The 23,046-nt window shown below is 40.4% G+C and overlaps 1 protein-coding gene across 3 annotated transcripts in view; it reads left to right on the forward strand.

Annotated features, from left to right (window-relative positions):
• The window catches only part of Galk2 (galactokinase 2), a 116,473-nt gene that overhangs the window by 24,882 nt on the left and 68,545 nt on the right, over positions 1-23,046 (forward strand). For all 3 annotated transcript variants that reach the window (XM_032904125.1, XM_032904124.1, XM_032904123.1), the window contains exons 3-5: positions 4,796-4,919; positions 10,270-10,360; positions 14,074-14,220. In XM_032904125.1, coding sequence (XP_032760016.1) covers positions 4,796-4,919; positions 10,270-10,360; positions 14,074-14,220 — 362 coding nt within the window. The remainder of the gene's footprint in view (positions 1-4,795; positions 4,920-10,269; positions 10,361-14,073; positions 14,221-23,046) is intronic.

A 23,046-nucleotide genomic window follows, 5' to 3' on the forward strand; every position in this document is an offset into this window, starting at 1 on the left:
ACTATTGTGAAGGGTGTCATTTCCCTAATTTCTTTCTCAGCCTGTTTATCCTTTGAGTAGAGGAAGGTTACTGATTTGTTTGAGTTAATTTTATATCTAGCCACTTTGCTGAAGTTGTTTATCAGGCTTGGTAGTTTTCTGGTGGGACTTTTGGGGTCACTATATCTGCAAATAGTAATATTTTGACTTCTTTCTTTTCAATTTGTATGCCTTTGACCTTTTGTTGTTTGACTGTTCTGGCTAGGACTTCAAGTACTATATTGAATAAGTAGGGAGAGAGTGGGCAACCTTGTTTAGTTGCTGATTTTAGTGGGATTGCTTCACTTTTTCTCTCCATTTATTTTGATGTTGGCTATTCGTTTGCTGTATATTGCTTTTACTATGTTTAGGTATGGGCCCTGAATTCCTGTTCTTTCCAGGACTTTTATCCTGAAGGGGTGTTGAATTTTGTCAAATGCTTTCTCAACATCTAATGAAATGATCATGTGGTTTTTTCTTTGAGTTTGTTTACTTAGTGAATTATATTGATTCATATATATTTCCATATATTGATCCATCCCTACATTCCTGGGATGAAGCCTACTTGATCATGATGGATGATCGTTTTGATGTGTTCTTGGATTTGGTTTGCGAGAATTTTATTATTTTCCCATCAATATTCATAAAGGAAATTGGTTTGAAGTTCTCTTTCTTTGTAGGGTTTTTGTGTGGTTTAAGTATAAGCATAATTGTGGCTTCATAGAAGAAATTGGGTAGTGTTCCTTTTGTTTCTATATTGTGGAATAGTTTGGACAGCATTGGTATTAGGTCCTCTATGAAGGTCTGATAGAATTCTGCAGTAAACCCATCTAGTCATGGGCTTTTTTTTGGTTAGGAGACCTAATAACTGCTTCTATTTCTTTAGGAGTTATGGAACTGTTTATATGGTTTATCTGATCCTAATTTAACTTTGTTACCTGGTATCTGTCTAGAAAATTGTCCATTTCATACATAATTTCCAGTTTCGTTGAATATAGGCTTTTGTAGTAGAATCTAATGATTGTTTTTTTTTTTAATTTCCTCAGATTCTGTTGTTATATCTCCTATTTCACTTCTGATTTTGTTAATTTGGATACTCTCTCTGCCCTCTAGCTAGTCTGGCTAAGGGTTTATCTATCTTGTTGATTTTCTCAAAGAGCCAGCTCCTGGTTTTGTTGATTCTTTGTATAGTTCTCCTTGTTTCTACTTGGTTGATTTCAGTCCTAAGTTTGATTATTTTCTGCCTTCTATTCCTCTTGGGTGTGTTTGCTTCTTTTTGTTCTAGAGCTTTCAGGTGTGCTCTCAAGCTGCTGACATATGCTCTCTCCTGTTTCTTTCTGCAGGCACTCAGAGCTATGAGTTTTCCCTTTAGCACAGCTTTCATTGTGTCCCATAAGTTTGGGTATGTTGTATCTTCATTGTCATTAAATTCTCAAAAGTCTTTAATTTTTTTCTTTATTTCTTCCTTGACTAAGTTGTCATTGAGTAGAGCGTTGTTCAACTTCCACGTATATGTGGGCTTTCTGTCATTATTGTTGTTATTGAAGACCAGCCTTAGTCCGTGGTGATCTGATAGGATGCATGGGATTATTTCAGTCTTCTTGTATCTGTTGAGGCCTGTTTTGTGACCAATTATATGGTCAATTTTGGAGAAAGTACCATGAGGTGCTGAGAAGTTATATTCTTTTTGTTTTAGGATGAATGGTTCTATAAATATCAATTAAATCAATTTGCTTCATAACTTCTGTTAGTTTCACTGTTTCTGTATTTATTTTCTGTTTCCATGATCTGTCCATTGATGAGAGTGGGGTGTTGAAATCTTCCACTATTATTGTGTGAGGTGCAATGTGTGCTTTGAACTTTAGTAAGGTTTCTTTTATGAATGTAGGTGCCCTTGCATTTGGAGCATAGCTATTCAGGATTTGAGAGTTCATTTCAGTGTATTTTTCCTTTGATGAATATGAAGTGTCCTTCCCTATTGTTTTTGATAACTTTTGGTTGAAAGTTAATTTCATTCGATGTTTGAATGGCTACTCCAACTTGTTTCTTGGGACCATTTGCTTGGAAAATTGTTTTCCAGTGTTTTACTCTGTGGTAGTGTCTGTCTTTGTCTCTGAGGTGTGTTTCCTGTATGTAGCAAAATGCTGGGTTCTCTTAATGTATCCAGTCTGTTAGTCTATGTCTTTCTATTAGGGAATTGAGTCCATTGATGTTGAGAGATAGTAAAGATTAGTGATTGTTGTTTCTTGTTATTTTTGTTGTTAGAGGTGAAATAATGTTTCTGTGTTTCTCTTCTTTTGGGTTTGTTGCAAGAAGATTACTTTCTTGGTTTTTCTAGGGTGTAGTTTCCCTCCTGTGTTGGAGTTTTCCATCCATTATCCTTTGTAGGGCTGGATTTGTGGAAACATATTCTGTAAATTTGGTTTTGTCATGAATATCTTGGTTTCTCCATTTATGTTAATTGAGAGTTTTGCTGAATATAGTAGCCCAGGCTGGGTTCTCTTAGGTTCTGTAGGACATCTGTCCAGGATCTTCTGGCTTTCATAGTCTCTGGTGAGAAGTCTGATGTAATTCTGATAGGTCTGCCTTTATATGTTACTTGACCTTTTTCCCTAATTGCTTTTAATATTCTTTTTTTGTTTTGTGTATTTGGTGTTTTGACTATAATGTATGGGAGGACTTTCTTTTCTGGCCCAATCTATTTGGAGTTCTGTAGGCTTCTTGTATGATTATGGTCATCTTTTTCTTTAGGTCAGTACATTTTCTTCTATAATTTTGTTGAAGATATTTACTGGCCCTTTAAGTTGGGAGTCTGCACTCTCTTCTATACCTATTATCCTTAGGTTTGCTCTTCTCATTGTGTCCTGGATTTTCGGATATTTTGGGTTAGGAGCTTTTTGCGTTTTATATTTTCTTTGATGCTTGTGTCAATGTTTTCTATGATATCTTTCTGCCCCTGAGATTCTCTCTTTTATTTCTTGTATTCTGTTGGTGATGCATGGGTCTATGACTCCTGATCTCTTTCCTAGGTTTTCTATCTCCAGGGTTGTCTCCCTTTGTGATTTCTTTATTGTTTCTATTTCCATTTTTAATCCTGGATAGTTTTGTCCAATTCCTTCACCAGTTTGGTTGTGCTTTCTTGTAATTCTTTTAGAGATTTTTGTGTTTCCTCTTTAAGGACTTCTACTTGTTTACCTTTTTCCTTTATTTCTTTAAGGGAGCTATTTATGTTCTTTTTAAAGTCTTCTATCATCATCATGAGATGTGACTTTAAATCCAAATCTTGCTTTTCCGGTGTGTTGGGATATCCAGTATTTGCTTTGGTGGGAGAACTAGGCTCTGATGATGCCAAGTAGTCTTGGTTTCTGTTGCTTAGGTTCCTGTACTTGCCTCTCACCATTAGGTTGTCTCTGATGTTAGCTTGTCTTGCTGTCTCTGACAGTGGCTTGACCCTCCTGTAACCCTGTGTGTCAGCACTCCTGTAGACCTGTCTTCTTACAGCTGGATCTGGGTGCAGAGAGTTGTGGGACCACTTCAGCTCCCGGCACAGGCAGAAACTGGAAGGGTCCTTTCCCAGACTGTTCCTGGGTCTGTGTGGCCTGAGGCCTGCAGGAGGGCTGCTCCGAGCAGAAGAGTTGGTCTTATCTCTGCTCTCATGTATATCAGTGCTCCTGGTGAGTGGCTTTTAGCTCTGGGCGCAGGCAGAAACCAAAAGGGTCCTACACTTGACTATTCCTAGTTTCCTGTGCCCAGAGGGCACTAGGCAGGTTCCTCTTGGTCCAGGAATGTGAGCAGAAGTGGAGGTCTCCCTTGAGCTCTCAGGAATGTCTGCACTTCTGACACTTCAGCTCTCTCTCCCAGGGAATTTGGGTACAGAGAGCTGTGGGACTAATTCAGCTCCAGGCACAGGCAGAAACCTGAAGGGTCCTGTCCCAGACTGCTCCTGGGCTTGTGTGTCCTGAGACCTGCAGGCAGGTCGCTTAGAGCAGAGGTGTGTCAGCTGCTCCTGATAACTGGCTTTCAGCTCCAGGCACAGGCAGAAATGCAAACCATTTTCTTTTATTGTATATTAAGTTGTTTCCAGTTTTTCACTGTCGTATCCAGGAGCTTAAATGTCTCCTAGTGGACAGGAGAAAACTTTACAACAGATTAATTCTCATTTTTTTCTTTAAAAAAAAAGTATGCTGTGTATGGTTGTATATGGTTACACAGCAGACTTCATAGAAACTTTTATTACTAGTAAAATTTCCACCAAGATAAGTCTTATACCTTTATTTAGTATATACTTCCCAAGGAAGAAAACAGAAAGCATATTATTATTATTCTTTTTTTTTTTTTTTTTTTTTTTTTTTGGTTCTTTTCATGCTCAGCTGTGTTCTCGAAGACTTCTCAGACTGAATTTTAGTCTAAGGTTTCTTCAGTTTTAGTTACCTTATCTGTATGAGGAGGTGACTTTTCTAAGAATATTTGGATGTGTACCTTTGATGTTCATTGAGAGAAGCCTGGAGCCAAAGAAAATCCAGATTTAGGTTGTGACAAATAGCTGATAATTGAAGCCCCTGGAATAGACTCGTGGCTTAGGGAAAGTGAATGGAGGATGTTTAACATAATAAGAAGATAATCCATTTGTTTTCCTTCATCCCCAGATGAAGTTAGTTAGCCCTGAAGCTCCCTGGAAGCCTTGCTTCTCTCCAGCAACTGTGGTTCACAAAACTTTGTTGGGTTTCTTTTCTTTCCTATGCTAAGATGGATAGAAGCTGCTTTCTCTCTTCTCTAGGTGAGCACATAGATTACTGTGGATATTCTGTTCTTCCCATGGCTGTGGAACAAGACATGCTAATAGCTGTGGAACCTGTGAAAACCCATACTCTCCAACTGGCCAATACAAACCCCTTGTATCCGTGAGTATTTAGGATTGCTGGTGGGTAGCAATATGTGTGTGCACACATGTGTGTATGCATAAGCATGCAGTAGTGTGTTTTGAATACAGATAAACTCTAGAAAAATACTGCATTCCAGCTAAATCATCTACTTGATTCCTATTTCCTGCCTGACGTTTACCCGTGTCCTGGTCACTGTTTACTGTGTATCCGTGTGTTCATCTGAACACGCACTGAAGCAGCGCTTACCAACCAGCAAGATTGCTCAGGGCTGTTAGTGCCTTTTCCTGAGTTTGATCTTCAGAAACCCACATGAAAGAAGAGAGCCCAGTCCTGCAGGTTGTTCTGTGATCTCCATACTGTGGCATGTGTGCATACATGATATATGCATGCCTACATTGTTTCTTACACATAAGCACAGTAAATAAATAACTGAATAAGTGTAAAAAAGGAAGCATCAACTAGAGAGTTACAATATAGTAGACACTGTTTCAAGTATTAAATTATACAAACATGAAAATAATTTTGCTCTTGCCCAGACAGTACTGATTATCTGTGAGATAACTGTCTCGGTTTAGTCAGCTGTATGCTATCTGTCCATCAACAATATGGCACTGCCTAACTCTCTCGTTAGAGAGTCTTACCATGCTGCACAATCATGGCTTACACGCCTGTATCCCTTGGTAGATTTAAGCTCTATGATCTTGTGTTGTGTTGTCTGCTCTCTCTAAAGCTTTAGTCTCAGTATAGCACAGTAGGATGCAAAATGGATGTTTCTAGTACATACTCTTTGTCCAGTTTAAGTGTTTAATTTCTATAATGTTAAGAAGTCACTCGTGCATTGGGTGTTTGCGATCATCTTTAAACGTATGGTGGATTACTTTGATGGATTTTCCAGTGCTGAGCCAGCTTTGCTTTTCTGTGGAGGCTTCCTTTGTTCAGTCTGCTTCCACATTACAGTTTCAGTAGGCAATGGCTCACATGTAGGGTGATGGCCACACGGGAAGATATGGGGCTGAAAAACTGCTGCTGCTGCTGCTGGTATTTGCATTTGGAGCCAAGAATTACTTACTACAAAAGAGCTAAATGTTTTAACAATTAAAATGTTTATAAAAACACGTTTATAAAATCTAGAGTCATGTGCAGTCATATCCTTGGCCTCCACATTCATTCACTTGCCTACAACTTTCTGTCTTGCATATCCCCTTTATATTAAGTGCCCTATGTCAGTGTGCTGGTTTCAACTGTGGACACTTTTTGTTTGGATATGTTCAGATACACAAACAATATCATTTTGTTATAGTCAGCTACTGTGTTCAGTATGAAGAGACACCATGAACAAGGCATATTAAAGAAAGTATTCAATTGAGCGCTTGCTTACAGTTTTGCAGGGAGTGTGGGGCCATGAAAACAGGCATGGTCCAGGGGAAGTGGCTGAGAACTTTACATCCTAATCTAAAGGCAGATTGGGGGCCTAGGGTGGAGAGACACTGGACCTGGCATGGGCTTTTGAAACCTCAAAGCCACCCCTAGTGACATACCTTCTCCAAGGCCATATGTACTCCAGTACCTCTTAATCCTTCCAACAGTTCACCAACTGGAGTTGAAATTGGGGGGTGGTGGTATTTACATTCAAACCACCACAAATAGAATAGCATGCTGTGTATGTTTGCAATGGTGAATATTCCAAATACATATGTGTGTAGTACGCTATACCACATATGTCTGTATAAGTACGTTATAACTCTATATTATTTATACAATGATAATATTAGCTAATTATAAGTTTCATACACTATATCCCTGTTATTAAATTACATGATTCTATTATGTACTTGATTTGCAAATTACAGAAGAAGATATAGTTGTCACATTTTATATAGGTATTCTGTTTCTCTATCTTGGTCAGTCTGAGTAAGCTGACAGCAAACATGGGGATGGCAGATGTCTCTTTGAGATACTGACTTCATTTCCCTTAGGTGTATACACCAAGCAGAAGGATTCCCGGATGATATGCTAGTTCTGTTTTTAATTCTTTGAAGAAACCACACACTGTTTTCCATAATGGTTGTGCCCAGTCACATTTCTACCAACAGTTCAGAAGTGTTCACTTTTCTCAAAACTCCACCAACACTTATCGTCTTACACCAGAGGCCATTATTGTAAGATTAATACTTTTCCGAGACATTACCTTTTGTGTGTGTGTGTGTGTGTGTGTGTGTGTGTGTGTGTGTGTGTGTGTGTGTGTGTTTCTTATGTTACTGCATTGGAATATATGCATTTGGTATTATTTGCAGAGTTTTTGTTTTATTTTACAGCAATAGTCTATTAGTTGAAGTATTTGCAATATTCAAGTGGGACTTGGATGTGGTAGAGATGAGTGCATGGTTTAGAACATAATTCCTTAGCCCAGAAACTTTCTATATTTTTCTGAGTGGGATATTAATGGGAGAGCAACCAGAGGTGTTTGATGTCACTACTATACATAGCCAAACTAGCATAGTGTGCTTGGACTTTAACTGGTGCAGTTAGGAGATAGATGAAAGCAGTCCTAGGAGGAAAGAGTAAAGCTATAAGTACATATTAAAATCAGAGAAGGGCCAGGGAAATGGCTTAGTGAGGAAAAGGATGTGCTAACAAATTTGACAGTCTGAGGTCAGTTTCTGGGACTCACATAATAGAGGATGAGAATGGACTCCCACCAGCTTTTGACTTCACACATGCTATGATATGTGGACACACACATGCATAGACAGACACACATACACACAGAAAGAGAGAGAGAGAGAAGAAAATAAATAAATTTAAAAGGTTAGTTCTCAAATTATTAACTTAATAATTCACCTTAGGGCCTTGGAAGAACAAGAACAAAAATCAAAAATCAGTAGATTGAAAGAAATAATTATAATCAAGGAAGAAATTAATGAAATGGAAATTTTTAAATGAATTAATGAAACAGAGTCAATTCTGTGAAACGATGAACAAGATCAATACACTCTTTGCAAAACTAGCGGGAAGGAAGTGAACCAAGGCCCAGATTAGTGCATGAGAGATGAGAGAGACAAGGTAGCAGATACCTGTGAAAGTCAGGGAATCGTTGTGACGTATTTTAGAGCTCTTTTATTTTATGATGTGAGAAAAATCTGAAAGAAATGAATTTCTAGATGCATATAATCTACCCAAATCTGGATGAGATCAACAGCTTACAGAGATTAATAAACAGTGAGATTCAAGCAACAACTAAAAGCAAAACAACAGAAAAGCGTCAACTGAACAAAACCATTTTCAATGAAAACGCCCAGGTTTTAATAAGGCCTGTTGCTGAAGACACTACATACTCTGTGACAAGACGGAGAAACAGCATTGGTTCTGACCTGGAAACTTCCTCCCTGCTGGCTAACTTTCTCAGTAGTAGAAGATGCTGTATAGGATGCGAGGGGAAAACAATCTCAAAGTCTCCCCCAGCTGTGAGGCCTGTGAACTACTGGTGTGGAAAGATAAGTCTGTGGGTGGAGTATTGGCAAACATGGTGTAGGGGTAGCTGCAGTGGTTCCCTGAGATTATCTGTGGTCAACACAGAAACTCACAGCTGATTGAAGTGCAGAGAATAGTGCCAGAGGACAGTTACAAATGGGACATTTACATCCCACTTCCCTACCCAAGGAGGATGGCAGAAGAGAGGGCAGGGAGATCTTAAGAGCCAGATGCTGGGAGGACTGGAATGAAATGGTGTCTTCTAGATGTGACAGGACAGTAGCTGTGCTTGCCTGCAAAAGGTAAAGCTAGTCAACATTCTAGTCAACATTCTAGTTAACATTCTAGTTAACATTCTAGTCAACATTCTAGTCAACATTCTAGTCAACATTCTAGTCAACATTCTAGCCCCTCCCCTAACTGATGGTTTCTGGGAGAAGGAGAGTCAATTTTCTTTAAGGATGTGACCTCTGGTAGGCTGACTGTGCTCCGTGAATGGCCCCTACACCAATGAATATATGGGAAACAGAAACTGGACTTGGTGGGTTATTAAAAAAAGGAAACAAAATTAGGTGGGACTTGGGAGATGAGGGTAGATCCAGGAGGCATTATGGAGATGAATATGATCCAAATACAATATATGAAATTCTCGAGCAATTAGAAATATTACAAACAGTTTAGGCCTACAAGTTTTCACCACCCAACTCTACCAAACCTTTAAAGAAGATCCAACATGATGCATTCTATTCCAGAAAGTAGAAATTGAAGGAGGAGGGAGTGTTAGGGAAGGCATGTGTAGTACAGAGATAGGAGGAGAGATAGGAATTCCTCAGAGAGGCAGACCAACCTGCTGAACTGATAACTTTCTAACATAAAGTTCCTATTTTCTTCTAACAATTAATTGACTGCTGGTGATACTGAGGTAATGCTTAGACACTATGTAAATATCTTGTCTTCCTCAAGTTCTTGCTTTAGATGTTTGCTGATGAAACCATTAGCATGGAATTTGCATGCAGTATTTTAAAATTTTCACTATTTCTTTGATATTGGTTAATTGGCATACTTTTAAATAATTTCTTCCCCCACTGTGTTCATGTGTGTATGTGTGTGTGTATGTGTACATGTGCATACATGTGCATGCATGTATGTGTATGTATGATGTGCATGCATGGCATGCATTCTATAGCACATTTATGGAAGTCATAGGACAGCTTTGTGGAGCCAATTCTGTCTTTCTTCATGTGGGTTCTAGGGATCAGGTTGTTAGAATTACATGGCACGGAGCTTACCCACTGAATCATCCCACTGAGCTTGGCATTTTATTATGAAAAATAATTTCCCCTTTACTTCATTTAGCTGCTTATTCACTTGTAACTTTATATCAGTGTAAACTTACAACGAGTCATGATTTTTTAAAATAAATTTTGTTTATTATTTATTTTTCTTAAATCATACAGATGGCCTAATTGGATGGAGATCAGAGACTGTGGAGAGAAGAGAACTTTGAGTACTTCCCTTTCAACCTTGGATCTGCAGGCAGAGGATGAAAGCATCCCTCTGGTTTATACTAGCTAATAAGCACTAAGGAGAGAGAGAAATGAATGTAGATTATGCTCACCTATGCTGTTTCCTACCTTTTTCTGGAAATAAGAAAGGGCAGCTAGAGGTAGATTAGTTATTAAGGCCACGACAACTTCCTCTCAGTTTTTAGTTCTGGAGGTGTTCATTGTTGGAGACTCTGAGATGCACACATTTAAGTAAATAGAAAAGGAGACTTGGTATCATTGTCCTGTCACAAGAGGGCAGCAGTCAGCCACTGATTGGTTTTTCCCTCTCAAGGCATAGAGACTTAAATTAATGAGTCTGTTTTTTTTTTGTTTTTTTGTTTTTTTTCCAGAGACTTCAGTACTACAGCTAATAACATCTGTATCGACAAGACCCAACCTCTATGGCACAACTACTTCCTCTGTGGATTTAAGGGAATTCAGGTAAATCAATGTGGGCTGCCATTAAGATTATAGTCATGTTATTCCAGATGAGCTCTACCATGCTTTTGGTCTCCTTTTCGTACTGATGCTCTTCTTGTATTTTGCTGACTTCTGTTTCAGAGGGTGGGGGAGATGTGACTGTCTCTGTTTACAGGTTGTGTTTACAGGGGCAGTCATGGTCCTTCATTTGACTGGCTGTGCCTCATTAAATACACCTTGAAGAGCGCTTGTCCTAGTGTTTCCATTCTGTTTTTGGGATATACAGGAGTGTCCTGGAATGGGACTTCGTGTTCAGCAGCCATGGGTTTGAATATGGGATGATCCAGCTTTGTTAATTTGAGTTAAAGCTTGGCTTTATCTATAAAGGGATGTCACTGCTATTCAATGAAGACTGTTTGCAGGACGTCACTTTGCTGGAATCCTTGGGCATTTAGGAATGGCAACCAGCACTGTTACTGCTTGTCCAACTGAGAGTGAAAGGATTGTAGTGAAAGGTATTACTGCGAGTAGTTTCCCTGAAACATTGACTTAGTCTTAATGTCAAGACTTCAGTGTTGTGTGTAAGAATAGGACAGTGAACTCTTTCCACTTTCACAATTAAGAAAGTAGGAAGCACGGACAGAAAACCAGTACATGCTGTTTTCAGAACCACTCTTGTGTTCCTTTTCCTGTTCTTTTTCTGTTAATTAAAAAACCAACCTACTTATTTTTATTTTATGCCTATGGGTGCTTTGCCTGCATGTATGTCTGTGCATTACATGCATGCCTGGTGCCAACAGAGGCCGAAAAGGGGCATCAGGTCCCCTGGGACTGGAGTTACAGACTGCTGTTAGTCACCACGTGTTGCTGGGAATTGAACCCAGGTCATCCTCTGTAAGAGCAACAGATGCTCTTAAGCCCTGAGCCATCTTTCCAGTTCCTTAACATTTATTTTTAAATTAACACTCATTCAATAATTATTTTAGTTGTATTGAGTCTTATAACACATCATAGATTAAGGATATTAAGAAATAAATTTTCTTTGTCTTCATGATTCAAAATGAAACTAGTAAACATATTTTTCTGTTTTGTTTTTTTGTTTTTTGTTTTTTTGGATGCTTTACTCCTCCTTTCTTTCTTTTCATCTTTATTAACTTGGGTATTTCTTATTTACATTTCGATTGTTATTCCCTTTCCCGGTTTCCGGACCAACATCCCCCTAACCCCACCCCTTCCCCTTCTATATGGGTGTTCCCCTCCCCATCCTCCCCTCATTACCGCCCTCCCCCCAACAATCACGTTCACTGGGGGTTCAGTCTTGGCAAGACCAAGGGCTTCCCCTTCCACTGGTGCTCTTACTAGGATATTCATCGCTACCTATGAGGTTAGAGTCCAGGGTCAGTCCATGTATAGTCTTTAGGTAGTGACTTAGTCCCTGGAAGCTCTGGTTGGTTGGCATTGTTGTTTATATGGGGTCTTGAGCCCCTTCAAGCTCTTTCAGTCCTTTCTCTAATTCCTTCAACTGGGGTCCCGTTCTCAGTTCAGTGGTTTAATGATGGCATTCGCCTATGTATTTGCTGTTTTGTTTTTTTGAGAGCTTATGATCCAAGTGGCCTGAAGGTCCTATCTGAAATTGTCACGAGCAGCTTAGGACTCAGTGACATGGTCTTATAGAAGCCTGTCAGGGTAACTTGGGATGTGTAGTCCTGGGCTGCTGTCATGGAGGTCTGGCCTAGGAGTATAGTATTCATTTCTCAAGAATGTGGGTTTTTTTTTTTTCCAGACACATGGTAATAACTTCTGGGAAAAAGTTATTGGCCTGTTTTAAATCTTCAAATCATTGGGATTGTCATTCACATTAGTGAGAATTAGAGTATTTGGAAGCATTGGTCAGGCAAATGCAATTTGACCTTCCTTGCAACAACATGCCTTTTTGTACCATTTGGTAAAGTGACATATCTCTCTCTGCTCTCTCTCTCTCTCTCTCTCTCTCTCTCTCTCTCTCTCTCTCTCATATTGTTTTGGATCCTTTTAGAGGCTTAAAGCCTTCCTCGTTCATTTGATAACTAGTGTACAAAATCACAGGTTTGTACAATGACCTTTTGGCAGAAAAATAATCTCAGTGCTAGCCAGTCCAGAAACCTTCAAATTCAAATACTAGAAAGTTCCAAGGGAGAGTCTGTTTATGTGAGACTGAACTGTAATCCCTTTGGGATAAAGCTACTGCAGTGTTTGGCACAGCACATTTGTGTTTGCAGTCTGCTGTTACTGTTGAACTTAAACATCGCGTGCTAGGTTTGTAAGTATGATTCATGTCCAAGACAGTCTGTGGATCAGTTTATGGTTAAATATATAGCATTCCTCAGGGACTGCTGCTTCTGAGTGGGCTGCCCGATGTTCTGTACAGAGGGGTGTTGGCAACAGCACGTCTCCCGTGTACAATTTGTTTGCATTTCTGGAGGAGGATTCTCAGACGACTTGGACTCAGGCAATACATCCAACGGGACCTTTTCTTTTGTGGAACTTGACTTTTGCCAAGGAAGAAAAAGGACAAAAAATTAAGGACAAAAGCAGTTTTTATTTGCAATGTTTTGTTGTTCCTTTGGCTAGTCTAACTTGCTTATTGAAATTTCTCCCTAGAAGAATATGTATGATGAAATGTGTAATTAGGTAATATAATAGTTTCTCAAACTTTGGTCTTGAATTATTTGAGAAATTTCTGAAGAAGATCATTCTTTTCCTTCAGGAGGAGAGAGGGCTGGGTTTATTTTTAATCCTAAATAATGAAGATTATAATATGATATCACCTCCCAAACCAGGTCTTACAGGTCAGTCCAAGTACATTAGAGATTTCTACCTTTACCCCAGAGTCTAATTTGATTGGTCTTTCCTGTTTATAGAAAAATTCCCCTGCCTTCTTTGGGGACTTCAATATCATTTATACCTAAATTCTAATTTGTCTGTCTTTAAAGCTACTAGATGGTTAAATTACATTAATAACTCCAGTAAAAACTCTGAATTTCCTCATATACCCAGCAGGCATTTAAACATGGCAACACTGCTGGCCCCAGTTTTCACCGCAGTAGAGAAGTCAACTGAGACTCAAGAGCCTTGGGTTTCACTCCCAGCAGCCTTTGCATGGGGACAATCTCAGAGTCTTGGGGTCTTCAAGCATTCTTTGTGTAATCTTGGGAAACTTTCTTAACCTCTTAGTGCTTAGGTTTTTTCTTGATAAAAAATGGAGTTGGTAGCGTTAGAGCTACTTTTCTTCAGAGGACCTCCTGAGGCCAGACACCCTGGAAAGAGCTGCTACCACCTTAGACTTTATATGAGATGCTGGAGGGCTAAAGCTCAGCCTGCTCCCCCATCACTAGGGATTTCCTGCCTCGCTGGGCAACTTGAATTGTAATTGCTTTATGGTTTTCCTATACTTGTTCAAATCGGTTGATATTCAAAGAAAAATCATTTGAGGCAATTTAGTAAGTGAATCGGTAGCTTTTTGTTGAACAAAATAAAATGTCCTCTCCAGTGGATTCATCCCCAGATGAGAGGGCAGGAGCCATTAAATCAGATGGCAGGTGTGGCTTCCACTGTACTGATTTACCCCATTTGCTACAAAGCTTTGTGTCTGTCCTCTGTGGACAGATAGAAGTTTCTAGTGCTTCTTTAGTCCAATATTGAAATGACTGTTGGCATGTGTTTCTTTTGTTTTGTTTTGTTTTTTACATTCTCAGGAACACTTTGGTCTTACTAAGCTGCCTGGAATGAATTGCCTGGTGGATGGAAATATACCCCCGAGTTCAGGCCTCTCCAGCTCCAGTGCTCTGGTTTGCTGTGCTGGGTTAGTGACTCTCACAGTGCTGGGAATGAGACTATCCAAGGTAAGTACCATGATGTTAACCTCTTAAGACCTCCATGACAGCATCTGCATTGCAAAGTAAGACCACCTTCCTCAACACCAAAAAACTGTCTTAACTGGAAAGGAAAAGCCAATGTCTGTGGGCAAGTGCCGTAATCTAATATGTTCTGCCAGTGGTCGCTCACTACAGTGTTGCTGATAGTCTTTGGCCAGCCAGTCAACAGGGCTGTATGACTGTAGTGAGGTACTCTTGGATTATATATGAAGCTTGAATAGAGGGCATTATTTAAAAGAGGTGTCCTTATTGACAAGGTACATTCAGAGCAAGACATTTTAGGTTTCATGGTTGTGCCTGTTTTTGTTTTGTTTTGTTTTGTTTTTGTGGGGTTTTTTTTCCACATAAAACCTTAAGTATTGACAGGTGATGGGCAGAAAGTATAGAGAACAGGCAAGAAAGGAACCAAATACGTATCTGTTAATACCCAGTATCAGTAGATTAGTCGCTGAAATATTCCATTTAAGGAGGAAGTGCTTGCCTTAAGGAAACAGAAATCCTAAAAGGTCAGAAAACTTTTACAAGTTTGCATAAATGTCTGGTTTTACAGCTCGGAGCAGGCGAGGTTAGGTTTAATTAGTACTTGAGCATTCTGCTTCAAGGGAGATGTCATTGCAGGTTCTTTAAACCAGTGCTTCTCAACCTCCTAATGCTGCGGCCCTCTAATACACTTTCATGTTGTGGTGATCCCCATCCATAAAATTACTTTCATTGCTACTTCATGACTGTAATTCTGCTATATTATGAATCATAATGCAGGTATCTGATAGGCAGGACATCTGATATGTGACCGCAAAGGGATCTGGACCCACAGACTGAGAACCACTCTTTTGAACCCATCCATGTAAACTGATGTTCACAGGTGACTTGGGAATAGACAGAGCAAGAGGCAGACAGAAAGGTAGGAAGCGAGTCATGTTCTCAGTCTGTAAAAGTATGCTTGCATTTCCATAAGTGAGATCTTACACAGGGAAAGGGAGACATAAAAGAGAAAACTGTCCTTGCTTTAAACAGGCTTTTCCATGAGAAATTTAGCTTGCTCACTGCAATAGAACTTGTTTTTTTGTTTTGTTTTGTTTTTGAGAAGAGAAAGAAAAGATTCATATGTGAACTATGCCTTCTCTGGCACAACCTTTAATCTTTAATAGTTACTTTAATAAGCATTTACTAAAATACCCAACGTAAACAGTTTGAGGGAGAAAAGATTCATTCTGCCTCAGTTTCAGTGGTTTCAGTTCAGGGTTGGCTGGCTACATTGTTGTAGATCTCTGTGTGGCAGAATGTGGGACACAAGGCATAAGGGCAGGATGAAGCAAAGACAAGGGAAGGGATAAGAATGCAAGGAGTTAGATATTGATCTTAAAGGTCCATCTGGGACAGAATTAGTAGGATGTGGGCATTGATTGGGTGTGAGGCTAGAGGCCAACAAAGAATCAAGAATTCTTTTCAAGTTTCTGACTGTCTGTGATACCTTGGAGTAGGCATCTAAATGGCCCTGCGGCCTGAGGTGAGGCCAAGTGCCAAGTGTTGAGTGTGAGGAACCTAGGCATACAGAGCCTAGGAGTACAGAACCTAGGGGTACAGAGCCTAGGCATACAGAACCTAGGGGTACAGAGACAAGGGGTACAGAACCTAGCCATATAGAACCAGGCAAACAGAACTGCTCAGTCTTTACTTGTGTGACAATTCCTCTAACTGCCACCTTTGATGATCATCAATAATATAATTAACTCTAGTTTTTAGATAGCGTCTCTTTATCTGTCCCAAACTAACCCCAAACTCACAATCCTCCTGCTGGTGTACAGGAAACCACAGTGTTCATCTTTTATTGACTTTTGAAGTTTCTGGAGTGGGAAAGACAGGCACAGTAGTTAGAGCAGAGGTAGAGACACCCAGGAGACAGCACCTCAGAGCAAGAGTGAGGGAGACATGTGCACTATTGCTGTCTACTGACAAGAAAGGAGATAGTTCGTGAGGTAGGGAAACCAGAAAGGAGGAATGGCAAAGACCAGGAAGACAGTTTGTCATGATGCCAGTGGCAGGGTCAGCTGCTGCCAGGAGGTAAGGCCTTTGTAGTTTCCATGCCGTGGACCAGGGACAGGCTACAGGTTCTATGGGTGGTAGGAACGTTCATTAGCTATAAAAGTCTGTCAGTGCACACAGAAAAGGGTGGGCTGAAGTCAAAGATTTTACTTTTAGTTAAATTAATTAATTAATTAATATTTTAAAAGACTGGTCAAGTGCAGTGGAGAGAATGGGAGAAAGTGTTTCATTTTTATTTTTATTTTTTAAGGGGAGGATTGGTGAAGCTTATTTTTCTTTTTCTGACCCTTGATATAACTGTCTAAGGGAAAAGCCAAAAAAGATAAAAAGAAACACTTGAGCTTTTAGAATTAAATTTGGCTGTCTCTATTTCCCCATTTAAGAAATAGTAGGTGTCTATATTTATTTCTACCAGTACTAGCTGAGTCCAGTGCTTTTATCCTGGAGGGAAGGACCTGTGTGCCCCTACTTTCTGATCCTCTAAGTGGTCCTCACCACACTTGCACTCATATTTTCTAGAGGAGCATATTGTAAAGAGAGGTTTGGTGGCTGTGGTTTCGTTATCTTACTGAAATGAGACAGAATCTTGACTGAAAGGAAATGGTATAATTTTCTCAGAGTCTTTAAGTGCCAGCTGTAGATGTGCCTCTTAACAACAGCAGAGCACAAGAATTCAGTGGATTTTAGAGATGAAATAGTTCAAAATCTTCTGTTGTATTTTCATTAATGCCCCGGTGAGAAATACACAGTGCACAGAATAGGATTGAGCTCAATAAAGGGAGAACTTATAGAGTTACTGGAGACGGTTTAAGAAGGACTTATTGGTGAAGCTAGAGGCCACAAGGTTCTAGGATGTGGAAATTATTAATTCATCAGTAAGCTAAAGCTTTCTGGAGGGAAGCTAGTGCAACACAATGCTCACTGAAGCTAGACTCCAGAGAGTGAATGTTATGAATGGCAGTGGTAGGTGCTAGCAAAGCCGGGCGCAGCAAACTACTCAGGGGAAGGGAAGCGTTGGTTTTTCGGATTTCCAGTCTTTCGCATTTCCAGTCTTTCGCCATCCTGCAGTCAATCTTCTCTGAAGCAGGGAAATTAAGAAGCATAAACACATATCTTTGATAAACCCGAAACCACAAACACAAAGATGGAAAGTGGACGGAGAGCGGTTCATGACTTAGCAGAAGGAAGACAGGTCAAAGCTAAGTGCCAGGAGAGCAGACATAGACAGAAGCAAGCTGACTCATCCTAGTCTCAAGGATAGAAAGAAAGCAGGGTGGAATGACAGGGTGGTGCGGTGCGCTGCAGTGCGGTGTGGTGTGTGGTGTGGTATGGGGTTCCTATTTGAAACTAGTTAGAAACTCAAAGCTCTGTTTTACCTGGGGTCATCCCAGCCTATGTGCACCAACCAGTCCCTGGAAAAACACTGGGTACTTTCTGAATTGAACCCCTAAGATAGGCAAGGCTGAAAATGGATTTGGTAACTGGGAAATAACATGCTATTTTGCTTCTGAACAGTGAAGTTTCTAGTTCCTGATGCTCAGGTTGGCTCCAGCACACTGGCAGCCTTGTCATCTCATGCCTTACCAGGAGTACCAGAATGTCCTCGGAGGGAACGTGGTGGGCCCATGACGTGCAATGTGACCCTGTCACGGTGATTTCCAAAGCTTTGGGTTTTATTGACTCACTCTGAACTATGGTAAGGCATCTGAGGACAATCAGATTTTGGAAGAAAACATCTCAAAGCAGACAGAACAAAAAAGAGAATACAGGGACTAATAGGGCCGACAGTGCTGATAGGAAAGGAGACATTGTGTCCTCAGGCTGATGAGACTACGCTAAACTAAGTGCCTGGTTAAAGACCAGACACCAAGAGCTTTCATACATGGGAAATGTAATCACTAATATAGAAAATTCAATAAGATGATTGGAAAATTATCTGGTAGCATAGAAAAAAAAAAGAACAGCTAATTAATGAGTGAAAAAAAAAAGGAAATGTGTGAATCGGTTCTAGAAAATTCCATCTATTTAGAAGTAGCAGTGAAAGCAGCCACGAGAAGGAACGCTGTTCCCCGGCCCCTGAGGTCAGGTTGCCCCCAGGGATGAGAGAATCTTCACAGCACACAAAGTAGTGCTATGTGACCTTGCTCCTTAATTTAAAACGATTGACTGAATAAAGATGCCAACAGCCTATAGCTGGGCAGAGAGAGATAGGCTCCTAAATATATAAAATGTAGTGTTTAAAAAGGGCTCCTGGTATTTGCATAATAAACAAGGAAGGCCAGGCCAGAGCTGCTACTGGGAAGTTTAAACTTGGGAACTAAGAGTGAAGGCTGAGGAGCTAGGGGTTAGAAAGCCAAGACATTATAGGCAGAGAGTGAGGAAGGGAAATGATCCTCAAAATGGGCATCAGACACAGCAATGCTTTTAAAATGTCAGTGAATTTTAAACTGCCTGTTTAAATGAAATAATCAGTTGTGAGGATAGAATAGCATACTTTAAACCTGTGCACCTGACAGCTGGAGGGATAGAACCTCCCCAAACTTGGGAGCAAACCAAGAAAAGACAACATGGGAACTAGGAAATGAAAACTCAGGAAGGAGTGAAGAGAACTGTACAGAACTCATATCACCCAGTAGGTCAGACATTGTCCAGCAGGTCAGAAACAGCACAGAGCAAACTAAAAGTGGGATGGGGAGAAATAGGACTTGCACGTCTTAGCCATTAAAATAAGAAACCTAACTTAAGCTCAAGCAAAAATGGATTGTGAGATTTTTCTAGAGCCATGGTAGGGCTCTAGAAAAGCCCTTCCAAGATGCTTCCATGAATAATGAAGATATTAGGCAGTTATTAAATACAACAAGAACAAAAAGACTAGACATGCAAAAGTTTTCTGAAGTATTTGATCTATACATAAGCAGTAATCTTGATAATTGACATAAGGAATAAAGTTTTTGATCAAAATTTTCAGCATAGCTTCATTGAGGAAGGTGGGAAGGATAAGAGAAAAGGTAGCTTAAAGAGAGGCCAAGTCCTTATTCTCAGCACTAGGAAAACAATAGAGTTATAGATGAAGTGGCTGGGCATGGTGATGTACATCTTTAATCCCAGAACTAGGGAGGCAGAGAAAGGCAGATTTCTGTGTTTGAGGTTAGCCTAACGTTTGTAGTTCCAGGCCAGCCAGGAACTCTACATAGTGCTACATAGTGAGACCCTATTAAAAAAATAAGTTTAGGTTGAAAGGATCCAATCTTTGAAGCGTGAGTGGAGTAGAAAGTGCTTACCCCTAGAAACCCTGCTGAGGAGAAGGGTGAAACTTGGAGGCTAAGTTCTTTGTTGTAAGCCTCTGTGCTCCCTTTGTTCCTTTAGATTATGTATGTAACACCCTTGGTGAAAGTAAAGACTGGGCAGGAGAGGTGAGGAGCAGAAGAGGAAGAGAGGTGATGGAGGGCCTGGGGGAAGAGGCACAATGGCACCTAACTGAAAACCTTCCTTTGAAGGTTGTAGTCCACTGACACGGCTGTTGAAACTTGTACTTGGCATCAAGAATCCTGATTGTGAGTGGTGAAACACACACTGTTTTTGTAGGAACAACACTGGGTTTATGAGGGGTGCTTCCAGAGAAGATAGACTTTTCAGGCACTGCATAAATTGAATATCATAAGTCCTGGAGAGGGTGACTCCGGAGGCATTTACCCAACACCTAATCCATGCCAGGCTTTGCTGTAGACATCAGAGATAAAATTAACAAATCAGGAAAGCCCGTTCTGGTGAAATTTTAATGTTAGTGATCAGCCTTGGATAATAAGTGTAAGGTGAACCCATTGGGTATAGATACCCATATACCCAATAAGTGTATAGGTGAACACCGAGGATACCCAAATAATTAGAGGAAACAAAAGTTCCATCAGCAGGGGAAGCTGCTCTTGTTAGGGAGGGTTTGAAGGGAGACACGAGGGGGTGTCTGAGAACGGGGAAGGTGGAAGAGCTGTAAAGAAGTTTGTCCTCACCCAGGAGGAGCAAGGCCCTTGTGGGTGGGGGTGGGGTGGGGGCATGAATGAGGGACAGAGTGGCCGGAGATAAGTTGAGAGGTGTCTAGGAGCTAAGTGGTGCAGAACTGTCTTCTGGCTGAAAGCCTGCAGTGGGGCTCTGAGCTATGGATAGCAAGATACTCTACATTGGCTATTTCTTTCAGGAGTGCCCTATATCCATTGGGATGAAATGCTACTCAAGAAGGGAAATGGCAAAAGCTCTTCTGGCACTCAGTGCTTCTTGTAGAGTGTGACCACCTTGAAATTCCACCTTACACCCATCAGGATGGCTGAGATCAAAACAAGTGACAGCTCATGCTGGTGAGGATGTGGAGAAGGGAATACACCTCTAAGACTGAACATTCACTATACAAGATGTAAAGTATTTTACTTGCAAATAGGGTTGAAACTTGTTCCTGGGTAAAGTTAAACAAAGAATTTTATGCAAAAGCCAGTTCTGCTTTCTAGTATCTGAAACAGCTCCAGGCTATTTCAGGCAGAGGAGCCCACACATCTTAGAAGAGCCCTCTGGCCCAGACTTACACACTGGTCATCTGGGGCCTACGACCGTACGCAGCTCAGGAAATTCCCATTAGCAACTCTCCTAAACAGGGATGCTTTCTAGTTCCTTACGTCTGAGAAGATGGAGTTGTTTGTTTCAGGGATAAATGTCACATAGGCACATAGTGATGGTCTTAGCTGAGCTGTGTTTTTGAGGGTTGCAATCCTGTATGGGACCCACTGAAGTTCCCAGGAAGTAAAATGCTTGAGGTTCTATAGCACATGCTTTCAAGCCTCCATCTCGCCGTCTTCTAGGGGGTGCACACACACGCACACACACACACACACACACACACACACACACACACACACACACACACACTCTGATGTGTTTGATACATAGGTATAGCTACATTTAAGGCAAATATTTCTTGGCCTTTGAGATGAGACCTTAAGCTTAAGTGCCTACATTATAAAATAAAAATAATCTGACATACGAAAGTTTCAAGTAAAATTTGGATGTTTTAATAACGGTTTGCTATATAATATCTGAAAAACCAGCAGCCAGTTTGCAATGTCACTAACTATTATGCTTCCAAGTCCATAGAAGGACAGTGCTACAGTTTGTTTAGAACAACAGGAACCTCATCCACATAATCGTTAAGGAAGATAAAAGTGGAAACATTCCAACCAGATGTTGACTGCTAATGTGGCAGCAGCTGGCCTCTAAGAGGATGGTAACTCCAGAACAATCTTGGAAAAAAAATCCCTTAATTAAGTGTTGAACATGGACTAAAGCCATGTGCTCACTGTATAAAACCCAGGAAGCTTCAGTGTCAGCCATGGGTGGCCTAAATTTAAATAGGTTTGACATTTTAAGTTAATAATGTAAATACAAACCATCCACATAATTTTATCAATAAAATGAGCCATTTCTTTTCGTTTTTGAGGCATGGTGTTTGAGTCTTTGGTTTTGGTCTTTGCTGAGAGGAAGACTGGGGCCTGAATCATTTATTTACTAATTTGGATTCCTTTGGGTGATATGACTAAGCTGTGCATCACAGAGGTGGTTTAGGTCACCCCCATCTCCCTATTTCCCTCCTCAGACTAAGCCTCATGTTTACCTTTAACATAAACGAAAGCAAACTAGAACAATGGGAAGGACGGACTGGAGGAGCGTGGGTCACTGTTGCCGAGGAGTTTGAGCTAATGACCACTGAAAAGTTGTTTGTATGAGTGACCACATTCTAAGCATTGATCGTGACATGTGGATCCTTGCCATTAATAGACTACTATGTTTTAAGGCCTCCATGCTTTGATTTGCACGCAACAATCTGTTAATATTATCCAGTATTTAAAGGATTAATTGGAATTATGCAGGTCATAGATATTAAATATTCACATGTGCATAGCCCCCATTTACTACTTTTATTCTATGTACTGGAAATATCTGAATGATGAAAAATTAGTATAGATACCCTGAGGTGGAAACTTCTAGTTTCCTTGGACATATATATGTCAAATGATGGTTTGCTGGGGGCACACGGGGGAAAAGCAGACATATGAAAGACTGTTTTCCTAAAGCAGACACAGGTCACAGGATATTTTGATATAGCAAACACATGAACGATTGCTTGATGGAGTATAAATGTGACCCCACAGACAGTGGGGGATGAGCACTGAGCATTGATTTGGTTTGCTCCCCTTCGCTAAGGACACACATATATTGGTTTGCCTTATATAGCATTGTTGAGCTCAACATTGAAAGAAACTTAACAAAGAACTGCTCATGAGGGTCCTGCAGCAGCTCACTGCTTCCCAGGCCTCACCTCAGGCTGGTTGGTGAGTGTTGTGGTATTCTTAGCTGGTTTCTCTGCTGGAAGGACTGGACTGGTTCTTATGTGGTATCTGCCTGCCTAGAGGACTGGTCTGCAGCTGCTGAGTCATATTTGGGGTCAGGACTGACATACTGGGAAAGAGGATCAAGCTCGTCCCCAAAGAACTATTGCTGAACAGGTCCACTTTTCCCACATCCTAATAACTTTTCTCTTCCACTACCTCTGCTGGGTGGTGGGCTAGAGGAGGACTTGGACCTTTATTAAAAGTAGGTTGTGTCATGTTATAAATGTGGAAATCAGTGCTTATAATTAAATATCTTTTAAAAGTCATAAACCTAGTAAAGTTGAAAAAATTAAACTTTACTTTTAAATACAAAATAAAA

The sequence above is a fragment of the Rattus rattus genome, chromosome 5 (assembly GCF_011064425.1).
Source record: "Rattus rattus isolate New Zealand chromosome 5, Rrattus_CSIRO_v1, whole genome shotgun sequence".
Lineage (NCBI taxonomy): Eukaryota > Metazoa > Chordata > Mammalia > Rodentia > Muridae > Rattus > Rattus rattus.